The sequence below is a fragment of the Ictidomys tridecemlineatus genome, chromosome 3 (assembly GCF_052094955.1).
Source record: "Ictidomys tridecemlineatus isolate mIctTri1 chromosome 3, mIctTri1.hap1, whole genome shotgun sequence".
NCBI lineage: Eukaryota > Metazoa > Chordata > Mammalia > Rodentia > Sciuridae > Ictidomys > Ictidomys tridecemlineatus.
Genome location: NC_135479.1, coordinates 209,371,964 through 209,388,724, shown reverse-complemented (window position 1 = coordinate 209,388,724; position 16,761 = coordinate 209,371,964). Strand labels below are relative to the sequence as shown.

At 35.9% G+C, this 16,761-nt stretch overlaps 1 protein-coding gene across 14 annotated transcripts in view; it reads right to left on the bottom strand.

The window, feature by feature from the left end:
• Positions 1–16,761, bottom strand: part of Ttc3 (tetratricopeptide repeat domain 3) — a 119,355-nt gene that overhangs the window by 4,758 nt on the left and 97,836 nt on the right. For 12 of the 14 annotated variants that reach the window (XM_078044637.1, XM_078044640.1, XM_078044633.1 and 9 more), the window contains 9 exons: positions 13,827–13,966; positions 12,384–12,452; positions 11,034–11,130; positions 9,615–9,715; positions 7,187–7,277; positions 6,576–6,677; positions 3,416–3,756; positions 1,774–1,900; positions 1,443–1,583 (listed from right to left, as the gene is read on the bottom strand). In XM_078044637.1, the coding sequence (XP_077900763.1) occupies positions 1,443–1,583; positions 1,774–1,900; positions 3,416–3,756; positions 6,576–6,677; positions 7,187–7,277; positions 9,615–9,715; positions 11,034–11,130; positions 12,384–12,452; positions 13,827–13,966 (1,209 nt within the window). Of the gene's footprint in view, positions 1–680; positions 882–1,442; positions 1,584–1,773; positions 1,901–3,415; positions 3,757–6,575; positions 6,678–7,186; positions 7,278–9,614; positions 9,716–9,799; positions 10,533–11,033; positions 11,131–12,383; positions 12,453–13,826; positions 13,967–16,761 lie in introns of those variants that run through there. The other 2 variants (XR_013437028.1, XM_078044635.1) reach the window with 2 other exon arrangements.

The window sequence follows — 16,761 nt, the reverse complement described above, 5'->3', positions numbered from 1 at the left end:
GGGTCACAGAACATGTGTCACATAAGAAACCCCTGGGAGAAGCAGGGACTGACTCGAGGTGGGTATGCCACGTGCCTATAAGCACTCTCTCTAGAATATGGTTGGGGATGAGACCTTCGGGAGTTGAGTGTATGTGGTGTGGTAAGTCTTCAAAGGTATAGTGTAAAGCACAAAATGTATAAAAGGAATAAAAGTAAGTTCATGAAAAGACTCACTGTGAGCTCAAGTTAACATACTAGCCTTACTCTACATCTTGTATTGTGAACTCACTGCTGAGAACATTACGGGGCTGTGACCTTTCATTGTCCTCTACACTCTGCTACCACAGTTGGAGCAACAGGGAAATGTGCTTCACTCCAGAATTCAATCATGGCCCCCTACCTGAGCCATGAGTTGATGGCCCCTCTTTCAACCACATGCAGTCCCTACAGGGTCTCTGGTGTGGAAAGAACTGGGAATGACATGCTGTTCACTTCAGTCAAAAGGCCCAGTCTGAGCTACAACTATGCTGTCAGTCAGTGAATGCTAGAAAGTCGAATCTGGGCCTTGATTTCCTTATTATAAAATATAAACAATTACAAGGCCTTATCAACTCAGACATAGTTATAACAGCATTTTATAAAATGTTCCATGTAAATGAAAATGATTCTTACTGTTTAAAAGGAGAAGAAACAACTTACATCGGCATGTTAGATTTCAGGCACATTTAGCCCATTCCAGTGTGCCCTTCCCAGGTGTGTGAGGGAAGAGGTGAAGGGCAAAAACCAGATTTTCAGTACAGGGCTGACCTGGTCCTTTCATGGCAGCATTTCATCCAGAAATAGCCTGGTCAGGGCAGATATTACCCCAGCAAACAGTGATGTGAAGTGATGCAACCCAGTCTGATTTCATAGTCCATGATTATGAAGAATAAAATTAGTTAAAGATTATTTTTTTCAACTAATCCAAATATTGCAATTAATACTAAAATACATAAATAAGTAAATATATCAACATATCTGCCCATCTGCAGCAACACAGCAAGAAGACAGAAAACTCAGTTCTCTAGATGCAGTCAGAGATTCAGTGTAAGGCTTTTCCCTGTTCTAGGTCCTGGGCATTCCTCAGAACTACTCACTGCTGTTCAAATGGGACACCTTCAAATACATCAAAATTTGGTTTCTAATTTTAGGATCCAATAAAGTAGGACTATAAATGAAAAGAATGGTGCTAAATCATGGGTTAAAATTGTTTTCTTCTTGTTCTTCATTAAAAAGTAAAACTAGGGTTGGGACTGGGGCTGAGTGGTAGAGCACTTGCCTAGCACATGCGAGGCCCTGGGTTTGCTCCTCAGCACCACATAAAAATAAATAAAATAAAGGTACTGTGTCCAACTACAACTAAAAAAGCTAAAAAAAAAAAAAAAAAAAAAAAAGTAAAACTAGCTACGACATTATACGTACGACACTCATGGGGACATCTTCTGTTTTCTGTCCCTTAGTTTTGGGTGATGGTCCAGCAATTGAGGGTGGGCCCTGGGAAGACTGGTTCACAGAAGCAGCAGAGCTGGCCTCAGATGTTCTCTTGCCCTTTCCTGGATTTGGCTTAAGAGATAACAAGGGGATTGGGTAAGAGAGCACAAAGGAAGCAAAGTTCAACTTAGTAACCTAAAGTTTGATCATTTTTTTTGGTAAATTTTCTCTATATTTTGGTTTGAAGCTTTTAAAAAAAAAGAATTCTCATATCAATAAATAAAGATGAAGGGGAACATTTTACTGCATCTGGATGAAATACCTTTTTCTTTTTCTCTTCATCTACAATGTGTTCTGTCACTCTTTGGACAATTTCATCAATACCCAATCCTGAGAGTAAGTTCTTGTTTTTGTTTCGAACCTTTTTAATAAAACCAGCAAGCTCGGTGCTGAAAGGGAAAGTAAACAATAAATGACAACAGAAAGTCAATGTGCCAATATCAACCCAGAAGTCCAACTTGAAAAAGTAAATATACAAAAATTAATCTGTAGAACATAGGACAATAATAACTACACATGAAAAGCATGATTATTTTAAGGCAGAATCAATCTTTCCAAGAAGTTGTGAAAATTTCCACAATATTATTTAAAAAAAATTTTTTTAGTTGTTAATGGACTGTTTGTTTTATTTATTTAAAAATAACTTAAAATCAATAAGATCTCTTTCTATCCAAGAAAAACTAGCTTTGTAGATTTCCTTCTTTGAAAAAATCCCTAACAAACCAGCTTTCAAAGTCTGAATGTTTCTCAAATGCCATCAAATGGGAAGAGTACACCATCAGTCAATGGGAACTTGATATTTGCACCACTAGTGCCCCGAATATTTTAGCTTTCAGAAAATCAGAACACATTTCTGCCAAATTTAATTAAGACTGTACGAAATTTTATTTGTAGGGTACTTCTGATAATTACAACTTGAATATTTTTACAACTGACATGAGAACTGCTATTGAGAGAACTTAAAATGTTTGTCAAACTTAGGGCAAAATATGGCCAAATGCAGACAAAATATACTTATTTTCAAGTGGCAGTGTTCCACTGAGACTGTAAAATATTAATTCTGACCAATCATTAATGATGACTTTGTTTCCAAATTTTAATTGCAAAGCCTGTAACTAACATTGACAGAGAATGAGAATTAACAAGGCAGGTACAGAGGCCATTCTCTGTGTGGAGTCCTCTCTTCTGAGCTACTCATCAATCCTAACCTTGCTCTTTCTTGTCCCAACCTGGAGCCATGGGGAGGCAGAAACACTGCTGAAGTGCTAGCAACCATCCCCAGCCCCACTTATAGCTCTTCTTGACCCAGAGGAGTTCTTCCCCAGTCTCCCAAGGATCCTCTGTGACATTTATACATTCCTCATGTACTGTCAAATTCAGTCTAGTCTTTTCAACCTTGCACCTCCAACAAATCAGAGGTACTATCTACAAGGTGTAAATTGCTGCTGTTTTCTTTTATATGTGATTTATCTTCTCTCAAAAGACAGAAAACTATTATTTTACAATTAATTTACTAATTTCATAACAACTAGTGTTAAGAGAGGGCTATGAATCTCATAAAAATCTTAGCAAACTGACAGATTTTGTTCAGTGTTGATTACCCAGTGCTCAATATTTTCAATCTAGATGTGCATATTTAAAAATTTATTTGAGGACTAAGGGTGTAGCTCAGTGGTAGAGCTTGGGTCTAGCATGTATGAGGTGTGTGTTTGTCCCCAGCACTACAAAAAAAGAAAAGAAAATGCTCATCTCTATGTTTACAAAAAGAAAGAAAAGTAGCACCTAATGAGCAAAACATCATGCAGTTTTTTCCATGTGAGCCCCTAGCCAGCCTTGATTTTATTTGATCAGGAAACATCAGTTCAATGAAGTATTTAACAGTCATAAATGTTTTATATTCATACCTGCTGTACCATGGGAACACCACTGACAGGTGCTCAATAATACTGTTGAACGGCTTTTTTGGAGACTGGCTTGAAGCACGTTCTGGAGGAACAGGTACTTTCTGATGTGCCTCAGGGCTTTGTTCAGATGGAGTTGTCTGGCTGGCCCCTGTATGCTCTGATGGCTGAGTAACTTCAGTTTGACCAGAGGGCAATTGAGGTGACAGTGCAGTGGACTCATCTGGGCAATCACCGTTGGAGAACAGATCTAAATCCTTAATTGCTCCAGTTGCACTGTTTACAAATGTCCCAGGCCCTTGATCATCATGTCCTGAAGACTCAGGGGGAAACTCAGGATGAATCTGTGAGGGACACACCACAGGAATTGGGTCACTTAGGAATTGTCTTAAGAGGAGAAACAGGCAAGGACAGAGACTGCATGACTATAATATAGGAAACCTGAATACAATAATGTTTTTGTCTTAAAATAATTGCTGATCATAACTTGGTAGTTCTTAAAGCAAGGGTAGATTTCTGACTTCTAAATAATTTTCTACAGTATATTTTTTTCCTGTAAAATTAGAAAAGCTGCTTAAATGAGAACATTTCACCTGCCTAATACTCCTCCTTCAGTCTGCACTCTAATGCTTCTCTCCTTCCTAGCTGAACTTGGTTGATCAAAGCTAGCTGTCCCAGCACTCTCCAAAGGTGTCTACTCCACTAAGTCACAAGGACATCTAGGAACGCCAGCTGCCTCTTCTTTCTCAAAATGTGCCCTCTGGCTCTGCTCTCTGGCTCCTTCAACAAGGAGAGCTCAGCTCTCCCCTGTAGCTCTTATCCTCTTTCCATGCCTAAGTATGGGTGTTCTAGAAGGAATGTCATCTGAGGCTTGAACCTCTGCCACATGCTATCTTCTCCGAGGCCATTTCATGTCCTCTCAGTCCTCAGTGACTATGCTCACTGCTAATTAATACCCACTTTTAAAAGTTTCCAGTCTAGAATATTATCCTGAGAGCCATATCTACAGATCCACGTGGACGACTCTGGGACCCAAAGGTGTTCAAAACCAGCCCCAGTGCAGTCTCATCGGGCTGCTCTTCCCCTCAAGTCCACCCTAGACTTCCCATGTCCCCACGCTCTGTCCCAGTCTTGAGCATGGCACAGCTCTTTCATCTGCTCCTCCTAGATCCCTCTCCCATTTGGTTCTCTTCCATCCACTCCCTCTCCACTCCTTCATCCAGACATGGCTAATGGCAGTAAGTGAATAACCAGCCCCTCCTTGCTACTTCTCCACACTGCCATTCAGTTCATCTTCATTAAGTGTAGAGCTGATAGTACTCCCTGCATGAACCATAGATCAGTTTCCTAGTGACATAACATGGCTTAGAGCACAAGGATCTCCTGACCCTGGCCCCGGGCTACTTCCACACTCACTCTTGTTAAAGTAAACTTCTTTTATAGCTATGAAAGGAGTATGTCACCCTGCCCCACTCTTTTATTCTAGCAATCAAATACTTTCTTTCTTCTACCTGAAACACTCTGACCCCAAGCATTACAATATTCCTCCCTTCCCCAAAAGTTCATCCCCTCAACTCCTTCATCTGGTCTGTTCTTTCTTCTGATCTCTGTGTCATGGAGGTCTCCATCTCTAGACCAGGATAGTGACCCTGATTTCTGCTGCTATGCAAAACCTCAGCATCATCTGCTTGTAACTGAATTTAAGCCCATAAGCACTTAGAGGGCCTACCTCACATCTAATCTCAATAACCATTAAACATCCTCCAAATGACTGAGGAAGAAAAGAGACGAAAAGTAAATAGGTTTTAAGGATATTTATTAAGTAAGTTCCTAGCAAACTAAATTTCCAGGATTTTGGATATGAAAATTCTTTTGAGTATTTATAAAATTATATGAGCTAAAATTACAAATTAATAATAAAATAGTAGATTGGAATCCACAGATTTTTCTCTCCATATCTGCTATAAAAACCAAGAGAACTATAAATAAGAAGTGATTTTTCAGTCCGAAATAAAACAATTTCTTATTCAGTTCAATGGAGACAGAAAAATTTGGATCAATAAAATATTTTATAAACTAAAGTTCAAGGTAGATGTACCTTTTTACCCCTCAGACATTTAAGACCAGACTGATTAAAGGAACCAGCCATCTAGATATAGGAGATACAACCTACATGCAGAAGGGCCACAGGGGAAGGCCAAGAGGGAAGCCCCTGACTAAGCATTCAGTTGAAGCGAGATGAAAGGATCACCACCCACAGCCTGGATCAGCATCCCTGGCAAAGGTCGGGTACCAGCAGAAAGACACTTTTTGTGCTGTAGAAAATGTTTCCCATCTTTAGGATTTCAATCTGAAATCCATCTCTAATCAACTCTTCTAGAGAGTCTTTAAATTCCTATCGTCTGACCATCTTTGAACCTAATTTGTTTCAATTAGTATTAACAAAGAATCTCTGTGTGTAAACTTCAGATAACAAGTATCCCAGAATACAATAAAGTGACATTAGGTTTAGCTATATTGTAAAGCCTACAAAATACAACTAATGCTTTTCTTTACTGGGGTATTTTATAAGAGCAATCACTGGTATTCAAAAGATTCAGAACAACCTCACATTAGCAGTAAAATATGGTATGCTGGATCAATAAAGTCTTACACATCTCAGATACACTAGTTTTTATTCTATATTTGATGAGGAAACAGCTCTTAATTTTAAGATTTTGGTTTTATGCCTCCAAGTATCTAGAAATTATAATAATCCCATGTGGTACAGAAGAGAGGGCCTGCTTCAATCAAAGGAAACTGCTATTCTGTATTATTTATTCAAATGCTAGAACGTACATACACATCATACACACTACGTCTAGAAAAGAATGGCGATAGGCTATAGTACATCAAAGTGTAGAAAAAACATGGACCAATAGTATTTGCCTTAGTCCTGCACGAATGCACAGAGGCAGAAGACTGATCTATTTATATAAGAATGTTTATAAAGATTAAAAGGTTAATCAATGGTACCAATAATTAAAACATTAAGGCAACTGTTAATTCATCCCATTCCCAGAAAACAATAAGCAAACAACTTTGGCACATTAAAAAAAGAAACTGTGGTTCATTATGTTTTGTTTCAGGGAAAGAAAAAAAAAAAAAGATGCAACCGACTTACGTTGTTACAGGCAGGAAATGGAAGCTCAGAAATCTGCACTTTAGAAAGCTCACTGAGTCGAGAACCATTTTTAATGGCCTTAATTTGATTTTCAAATTCAGACTGTAGGTGGAAGAGAAAATGTGAAGTTTTTCTCTAACAAATTCCAAGAAAACTATAATTTCCAGTTAACACTATCAAAACAGTCAACAGCTTCCCAAGAAACAAATGAGATGCAAAGTATTAAGACAATTTTTTTAAAGAAAATTTGTTCAAAATAAGAACATTAACATTAATTCTCCTTAATCAGAATGCTCCAAAGTCTTATATATATATTTAATGTCATCAATCAGGGGCAAAATTTAAGATAATTTCCTTATTTTTCTTATTTCTTTTGTTTTGTATTGCTGAGAATTGAACCCAGGACCCTTGGCAGGCTAGGCACATGTTCTACTATCCTATATCCTTAGCCCCAAAATATTAAGAAAATATCATTAATTTCATAAGTGATAACAAAAATTCAGTATTATTATTAACATGTCAAAAAGAAATGGTTTAAATGACACCAGCCTCACAAGAACTGTAACCATCATAAATATTTTGACAGATTTATAAAACGTTTCATAACTTACTTTTGCTCTCTCAATTTCTTTTGTAACATTAGAAAGAAATGATTCCCATGAACAGATATCAGACTCTATGTTGGGGTGTTCTGTGGAATCACTGAAAAAGTTTAAAAATATATTTAATATACACTTGGGAAATTTAAAAAATGAAAGCATTTAAATGCAAATGAAAATAAATACTTAAACATTAGCAAAAGATACATTCAACACCATCCCATGCACATATTAACTTTTTTTTTTTTGTAATAAGGATTGAACTCGGGGCACTTTACCACTGAGCCATATCCTCAGAATTTTTTATTTCTTATTTTGAGACAGAGTCTTGTTAAAATGCTTGGGGTCTTGTTAAGTTGTTCAGGCTGGCCTCAAAACTTCAATCCTCTTGCCTCAGCCTCCCAAGTTGCTGGGATTACAGGTATCCACCATTATGCCTGGGTACATAATTACTTCTAAAGAATTATGCATCATGTAAACCTGCCCCTAGACATTTAAGGATACCTTAACTATGGATAAAACCAAACAGAAACACAACAAACAAAACCCTTAAACTAGGGACAGAGAGAAGATATTCTCTTGAATTTTCCCCCCCACAAGTTTGAAAATTTGACTGTTCTTCATTTGACTTCTTCATATTTAATATTAAACACTACATTTGCATTTTAAAAATTTTAGTCAGCCTGGAATATTCCAAAAATTGCAATAAAACCTAAATCCCTGTCTAACAGTAAAACTAAAGAATGCAGCCTTAGAGATTAAGATAAATTTACAACCTCAGAACTTTATAAATCTGGTCTATCTAAAGTGACAAACAAGGGGCTGGGGCTGTAGCTCAGAAGCAGAGTGTTCGCCTGGCATGGGTAAGGCACTGGGTTAAATCCTTATCACCACATAAAAATAATATAAAATAAAGGCATACTGTCCATCTACAACTACACACACACACACACACACAGTGACAAACATCCTACTCCCAATTTAGAGCCTCAACACTCCTTTCAATCTGTAATTGTGTCAGTTCTCTTTACATCTTACAAAGAAGACTCAGAATGGTCTCCTTCCCCACTTTTCTCCTTTGCTATCCTTTGGTGGGATCAGTAATCAGCATAGCATACCCAAGAATCTACATATGCCTAAGGCTTAATGGAAGAAAGTCAATACTACTGGATAAAATAAGGTCTGAGTGTCTTTGTTTTTCAGATAAGACACAATCCATAGCCTATGGGAATTACTTAGTTTCTGAACACTAGCTGATCTCAACCTCAGCTGTACTACTTCTGTAATCTGAATCTGCATGTCAGTTCACCTTTGATTAGAAAAGTCTTCCAGTAAAAAAAAAAAAAAAAAAAAAAAAATCTTGAAAATAAAGGATAAAAATAAAGGATACTATATACTACAGTGTAGTATACTATATGTACCATTCTATAACTCTTCTAGTCAATGTCTGGTTCAATTATGAGGGTTTGAAATTCAAATAAAAAAGCAAGCACTAGGAAGAATGAAAAATCTGGGATTAAATATGAAAACCTGAACATGATAACAAAAACCAGATGAAGAGTAATCCCACGTGTGCAAACACAGAGGCCTAGAGGTGCAGCTCAGTGGTGGAGCACTTGCCTAGCATGGAGGTGGCCCTGGGTTCCATCCCCAGCATTAAAAAACAACAAACAAAACCAAATCCAAGGGGGGAAAACACCACATAGAAAGCAGCTAAATGTCAGACTAAAGACAATCCTCTAGGATTCTAAAAACAAAGGAAAACAAACAACAACAGATAAAAATTATGAAGAATTTCAAAAATTTACATGTGTGAATCTTAAAGTCCTTCATAATAACTTTCCTACACTCAGTCATTAATAACTAACAGTTATTATGAAAAGCCACTGAGCAAAAAGTTTAAAAAGCTCTGAAAATACTATTTTTGTTCAGAAAGTTTTTGCGTGGAAATGACTAATAAGGTTCAAAAACACTTAGATGTAGGAATGCTCACTGGAGTGCAGCTTATATTTAAAAAAATTTGCAAACAAATATCCCACTTGATAATCCTGACATGCTACATGCTGGAACACCATTCAACCTTTTAAAATCAGGCTGGAGAACTGATTTTCAAGAAACCGACTTCATTTCAGAATGAAAAAAGTTTCCTATACACTACCTAGTGGGGGAAAAAAAGGAGTAAACATTCACTTTTCCCTAAATATGTAAATGAATTTATTCTAAAATATTAATTAGTTTTATCTCCATTTGGAATTATGAATAATTTATAAAAATCATTTTTGTTTGTATGTTTTGATTTTTTTCTACAATTGAACATGTACCAATTGGGTAACTACTAAAAATATAATGATGCTAATATTTTTTAAAAGTTTTTCCAAGTACGTTTAACTTGTGTTTTCTAAATGACATGCTGGGAAGAACACCTGGGAAGCCACACTACCTGCTTGTCAGCTTGAGGTTCTTAAGATAGGCTTCTGCTTGTGATGCCATGACCTGTAACTTAAACACTTCACTCTCCTTCCAGTTTTCCAGCACAGATACCTGCCAGTAGATTAGAGGATATCTTAAGTATTTTACAAATGAAATCCTGAAACTATTTTAAGAGTTAAAACTTAAACATTCCAAACCATTTTTTCCTTAAGTAAGATCTGATGACAGGAACAGCAGAACTTGATTATGTCATTTTCCCAGGCAAACACAAATTAAAACTTTGGGATGTGAAAACAGAATAACAAAATGACACTAAAATTCTGTGCTTCAGGATCATTCTTGTGGATATGAAACTGTATATGGCTTTCTGCTTAAACCATAGACAAAACAGAGCCAGGTTAATTGCATGCAACTATGGAATGGTGTTATCTATAGTCCTGGCCCATGGTGAGGAAGGGCCCAGGGACCCACGGAATAAAACCCGAGGCTGTACCTTCCCAACCAAAAAGCCTCTAAGAAGTTGTTTCAGCATTAACACAAACAGCCTTTGGGGAATGCTTTCAAACTTTTGGACTTCCCCTTAGTCAACTTGCCATTTTTGCAAAAATCACTGCAGGAGATGTAAAATAGTCTCATTTTAATTCAGTTCTCAACCTTGACAGGACCCTCCAGGCAAATTGGCTTGCCAAGCAGTGATAAATGTGAATCAAACAAATTTAGGAATACAGACACTGGGGTAGGGCCCACAAAGTATTTGTACTTTCACTCTTTCCCCAGAAGCAGTAACAAGGGTCTATATTTAATTGAAAGGTCTAATATTTGCAGACTACATAAGTTAATTGTTTTTTTATTTTCCCAGAATAATCATAGATACATATACCAATACTTATCATTTGTTTCTCAGATAGCTTGATGTTCTTAAGACAGGCTAGGAAAACATACATAAAATAAAAATAAAGCCAGATGTTGTCTTTTCATTTTTGTCTCAGTAGTTTCTCAAATAGTACAATGACGTTGGTATATATTCTTTTAGGGGGAGGGAGGAATATATTCTTAATAAGGAGGTTATTTTCATTTGCTTTTTAAGAACTGGCAAATGTTTTATGGTTGCCTACATTTTTATATCACTTGATTAAATATGAAGCTATGCAAAATGTAGAGTATGGGAAATGACTGAATTATACTGTCAAGGAAAACAGGTTACAAAATCTGATGTACATTATGAGTACATCTATGTAACAAAGCATGTATAAAAATTAGAAAGGAATAGCCAAGGAAAAAGAGTGGATATTTTAGGGAAAAAGGATTATGAGTAATAGGATAACCCTAACCTCCATACTTGCCAGTAATACAGTTATGCCTCACATGTAATTAAAGAGACCCAACAGTAAACAAATGAAACCCTTCCATCCAGCAGTCATAACCTCACCTCTGCAGCCATGGCTCTCTGATGACTCTCTTCATAATGCTCTTTTCCTTTCTTTATACATTCTTCTATTTTCATCTTCTCATTTGTAAATGTATTACTGCAAATGTTAAAAGAAAAAAAACTTTAAAACAAATCTAGGGAGTAATACAAAGGTTTCAGGACAGCTTTCTACATTTTCTAGAGTAACTGCCTGCCTCATATTTTACCACACAACATACAGATTCGTATGCATTCTCTGAACTTCATGAATGATCAAAAGAAGAAATGAGTATTTGGTAGGAACGCTGAGAAAGAAGCGAAGACTCTGTACAGTTCACTAGTTTTATGAAGGTAGGTAGAGTATAATCTGGCTACTTTGATAAACTTTACAAAACTTTCTTCACCAGCCAGAAATTCTATTCTCACACAAGGAAATGATCCTAAAGAATAAAGTGATCTGTACAAAACTGATCATGGCCATATTTTTGTAACAGCTAAAAAGTGTCAGTGAAAGTGGTGGCTAAAAAAGATGACTGTGGACCATGATGGGAATAGAAATGTGCATGTGAAACAATATTAAATGAGAAAAGCAAAATGTGACTGCTTACTACTAATACATTGATCACAAGTATGTGAAAACATATAAGGACAATTAATAAAGATTACAAGGAAATTTTTTGCAGCTTTATAATTAAAAAAATTTTTTTTAATTATTTATTTTTTTTTTGGTATTGGGGATTGAACCCAGAAGCACTTTACCACTGAGCTACATTCCCAACCCTATTTTATATTTTATTTAGTGACAAGGTCTCACTGATTTGCTTAGCACCTCCCCATTGCTGAGGCTAGCTTTGAACTCATGATCCTCCTGCCTCAGCCTCCCGAGCCACTGGGATTACAGGTGTGTGCTACCATGCCCAGCAACAATTTTTAATAAACATATAATTACAGACTAACAATGTAAGAAACTATCATTCTATAGCTGAGTAACATACAAGAAGTTTTTCTGTGATGCAGGGACAGAACCCAGGCCTTCATACTTGCTAAGTAAGTGCTTCTACCACTGAGCTACACCCCTAGTCCAAAATAAAAGTTTTTAAAACACATTTTTAGTTTCAATCAATTCAAGAAAATAAAAGGAATGATTGACAACAATATTTTTTATACTGACATAAAATAAAAGCAGAAATCTAGTAAAATCAAAATACTTCAAAAATACACTTAAACATTAGTTTAAAAATAAAAGATACATAATTATTTAAAAGAAACCGGGGCAGGGGAGGAGCAACAGATTTAGAAGTCTTAGAATACTTGTGCTTCTGATAGTAAAAGTGTAAGAAGGTACTAAAAATAAATTTAAATTTCCTTTGCCTGATTTCAAGGGATTGATCCAGATGTAATTCAGGTTTGTTATCCATCCCATCATTTTTCGGGGTAGACCTATAAAAGCATAGTCACCAAATTTTAATTAATTTTCAGATTTTTTTCAATACAACTTTACACAGGAAAGCATATCTAGACACAGCATTCTTAAATTTTTTTGTTTCTATATTTTGTTTCACTTCTAGTATCTTCTAATTCTAATCTAATCATCTTCTAGTATCTCATTTAATTTTCTTCTTCAGTGCTTTTAATCTTTCTTGGATTTCTTTTTTTCTCTTGTTGCCATTTTTAAATTTATCTTTCCAATTAAGCAAGAATTTGGGGGTCATTTTCCTTGTGGGAAATTTTCCTTTATACTTGGAGAACAAATCATCTTCTTCTTCACTCTAAGTCACCCAATTACTGGTAAATCACTACCTTGGTCCAAGATGCATGCCTCAGGTGGTTTCAACCCGAGGAAGCACAGGTAATGAGACATCATCATCAGGGTTTTTCATTTAGATTAGAACACATGGACTCTCAGTCAAAATGCAACCAGCCTCCTCCTCCTTAACAAGACTTGGAGTGAAATTATAATATGCACCCACACTCTCTGATAACCCTTCAGACACAATGTGAAAGCCTCTGACTTAAGCGATGCCTAAACCAGGCAGATTCTGCCACTTTCATGCTCTCCTAATATTCCTATTTAGTTACTTGTACTTGATAAACCCCCCACGTTCCCAATAATAGCCAGTTTAACTGCCATCCCAGAAGAATAATGGTCTAGCTGAACTCAATCCAGATTGTAGGAACATGAGCAAATAAAATGGCTATCAACTTTAGCTACTGACTTTGAATGTTCGTTACACCACAGTGGATAAGCTGAGGAATCACATGACAACACTCACTGTTTAGAGCAGGAGGTTAGGAATGGATCACAGGGGACATAAAAAAACACACTTGGCCCTCTTATGCTCAGGATCTATACTCTAGCAAATTCTTCATATTAATAAGACCAAATTCTAATAATTTACAGATCCATAATAAAAGTATGAGTGAAGTAATCATTACAGAATTTTAGTGCTGGAAAGAACCTTAGATGTAATCAGCCCCCTAATTTTACCAATGAGGGAAAAGAAGGTCAAAGGTAATGTTCATAGTGAGAATGGTGTTCATGGCGTTCATATGAACAGGACATCAATTCCCTTGTTGATTCTCAGGCCCAATCCATTCTCACTTTTACAAAATTAATTTGAAACTATAAGTTTGAAATAGTTTTAGATGAGATCTCAATGGATGCTTTTTAAAATGAGATAAAAATACTGTGAAAACAGTACCTATCAATTTTACCTTGATACAGTTTGAAATTTAACATAAAAAGGTGAAAATAATAAAAAAATCCCATAATATTAAAAAAAGCAAGGATTATTGATTTCTATTGTTACTTACATTTCACTTGTATTTAAAACTTTTTTAATTTTCTTCTTCAGTGCTTTTAATCTTTCTTGGATTTCTTTTTTCTCTTGTTGCCATTTTTTAATTTCTCTTTCCAAATCTTGGAGGAACCAATCTAATTCTGTCTTTGAGATCTAAAAACATTTTAGAAAGTACTTTAATTAATGACAAGATTTACTTTTACTTAGCTTACACTGAGACACCTGAGTTCAAGGGAACAGTACACATAAACTTGCACCTATGCAGGCTATGCCCTGTGGCCAGCCATGGGTCAGAGACAACAGCTGCATCCTAACCACTAAGTGCATCTGAACCCAGGAAGGTTACACTGAAGAAGCACTTCAACGGGCTCACAGGTATTCACGCTCCACTCTTCAATCTACACGATTCCCCAATCTAGACATAATTTGTATGTTTACTTGACAAGTCTGAGGTTTTTTGTTTGCTTTTAAAAATATGAGTGAGATGCCTCTGGCAGCTTTTCAAAATATTTATTTATTTATTCTAATTAGTTATACATGAAGCATTTCAATTCATAGTACACATATAGAGCACAATTTTTCATGTCTCTGGTAGAGTCACACCATTTATGTCTTCATACATGAGTACTTTATATATCCTAAAGATTAGTGCTCTACCTGATGTGCGTGTGGTAAAAATCTGCTCACATTCTGTAGGCTCTCTTCACCTCACTGATTCTTTTGCTAAGAAGCTTTTCAGTTTGAATTCAACCCATTTATTGATTCCTGATATTATTCCTTGCACTATAGGAGTCTTGTTAAGGAAGACAGGGCCTAATCAGACATGATGAAGATTTAAGCCTACTTTTACTTCTATTAGGCGAAGGGTCTCTGGTTTGATTCCTAGTCCTTGATCCAGTTTGAGTTGAGTTTTGTGCATGGTGAGAGATAGGACCTTTGTTTCATTTTGCTGCATATGGATTTCTAATTTTCCCAGCACCATTTGTTGAAGAGGCTTTTTAAAAAAAATATTTTATCTTTTAGTTGTAGTTGGACGCAATACCTTTATTTCAATTATTTATTTTTTTTCTGTGGTGCTGAGGATTGAATCCAGGGTCTCACACGAGTCAGGCGAGTGCTCTACTGCTGAAACACAACTCCAGCCCATAATATATTGGAGGCTATCCTTCCTCCAATATATGGTTTTGGTGTCTTTGTCTAGCATGAGACATCTGTATTTATGTGAGGGTTTGTCTCAGTGTCCTCTATTCTGTATCACTGGTCTACAAGTCTATTTTGGAGCCACTATCATGCTGTTTTTGTTACTGTTGCTCTGTAGTATAGTTTAAGGTCTGGGATAGTGATGCCACCCATTTCACACTTCTTGCTAAGGATTGCTTTGGCTATTCTGGGTCTCTTATTTTTCCAGATAAATTTCATGATTGCTTTTTCTATTTCTATGAGGAATGTCATTAAGATTTGATTGGAATTGCATTAAATCTGTATAGTGCTTTTGGTAGTACGGTCATTTTGACAATATTAATTCTACTTATCCATGAACAAGGGAGATCTTTCTATCTTCTAAGGTCTTCTTTAATTTCTTTCTTTAGCATTCTATAATTCTCATTGTAGAGGTCTTTCACCTCTTTTGTTAAGCTGATTCCCAAGTATTTAATTTTTTTGAGGCTACTGTAAATAGGGTTGTTTTCCTAGTTTCTCTTTCAGAGGATTTGTCACTGATGTACAGAAATGCCTTTGATTTATGGGTATTGATTTTATATCCTGATTCTTGGCTGAATTCATTAATTAGTTCTAGAAGTTTTCTGATGAAGTTTTTTGGATCTTCAAGGTATAGAATCATATCATTGGTAAATAGTGATAGTTTGAGTTCTTCTTTTCCTATCCATGTCCCTTTAATTTCTTTCATTTAATTCCTCTGGCTAGAGTTCCAAGAATGATGTTAAAGAGAGGTGATGAAGGAGGGCATCCCTGTCTTGTTCCAGTTTTCGGAAGCAATGCTTTCAACTTTTCTCCATTTAGAACGATGTTGGCCTGGAGATATGTTCCTGTTACCCCTAGTTCTTCTAGTGTTTTGAACACAAAGGGGTGCTGTATTTTGTCGAATGTTTTTCCTGCATCTATTTTGATGATCATATGATTCTTATCTTTAAGTGTCTATTGAAGGCATGTATTTATTTCTGTATGTTGAACTAACCTTACATCCCTGGGATGAACCCCACTTGATCGTGCTGCATTATCTTTTTGATGTTTTTGTATTCAATTTGCCAGAATTTTATTGAGAATTTTTACATCTATGTTCATTAGAGATATTGGTCTGAAGTTTTCTTTCTCTGATGTGTCTTTGTCTGATTTTGGAATCAGGGTAATATTGGCCTAGAGAATGAGTTTGGAAGTGTTCCCTCTTTTTCTATTTCATGAGATGATCTGAGGAGTACTGGTATTAGTTCTTCTTTGAAGGTCTTGTAGAACTCAGCTGTGTATCCATCTGGTCCTGAGCTTTTCTTCGTTGGTAGACTTCTGACAGTGTCTTCTATTTAATTGGTTGAAACTGATCTGTTTAACTTGTATATATCATCCTGATTCAGTTTGCATAAATCAAATACTCTAATCTGTAGATGCCTTTGATATTTTCTATTTTATTGAAGTACAAATTTAAAAAAAAAATTTCTAATTATCTTCTGCATTTCTGTAGTGTCCATCATGATATTTCCTTTTTGATCACAGAGTTTAGTAATTTGAGTTTTCTCTCCTTCTCTTCATTAGCATGGCTAAGGGCTTATCAATTTTATTTATTTTTTACAAAGAACCAAATTTATGTTTTGTCAATTTTTTAAATTGTTTCTTTTGCTTCAGTTTCATTGATTTCAGCTCTGATTTTAATTATTTCTTGTCTTCTTCTGCTTTTGGTGTTGATTTGTTCTTCTTTTTCTAGGTCTTTGAGATGTGGT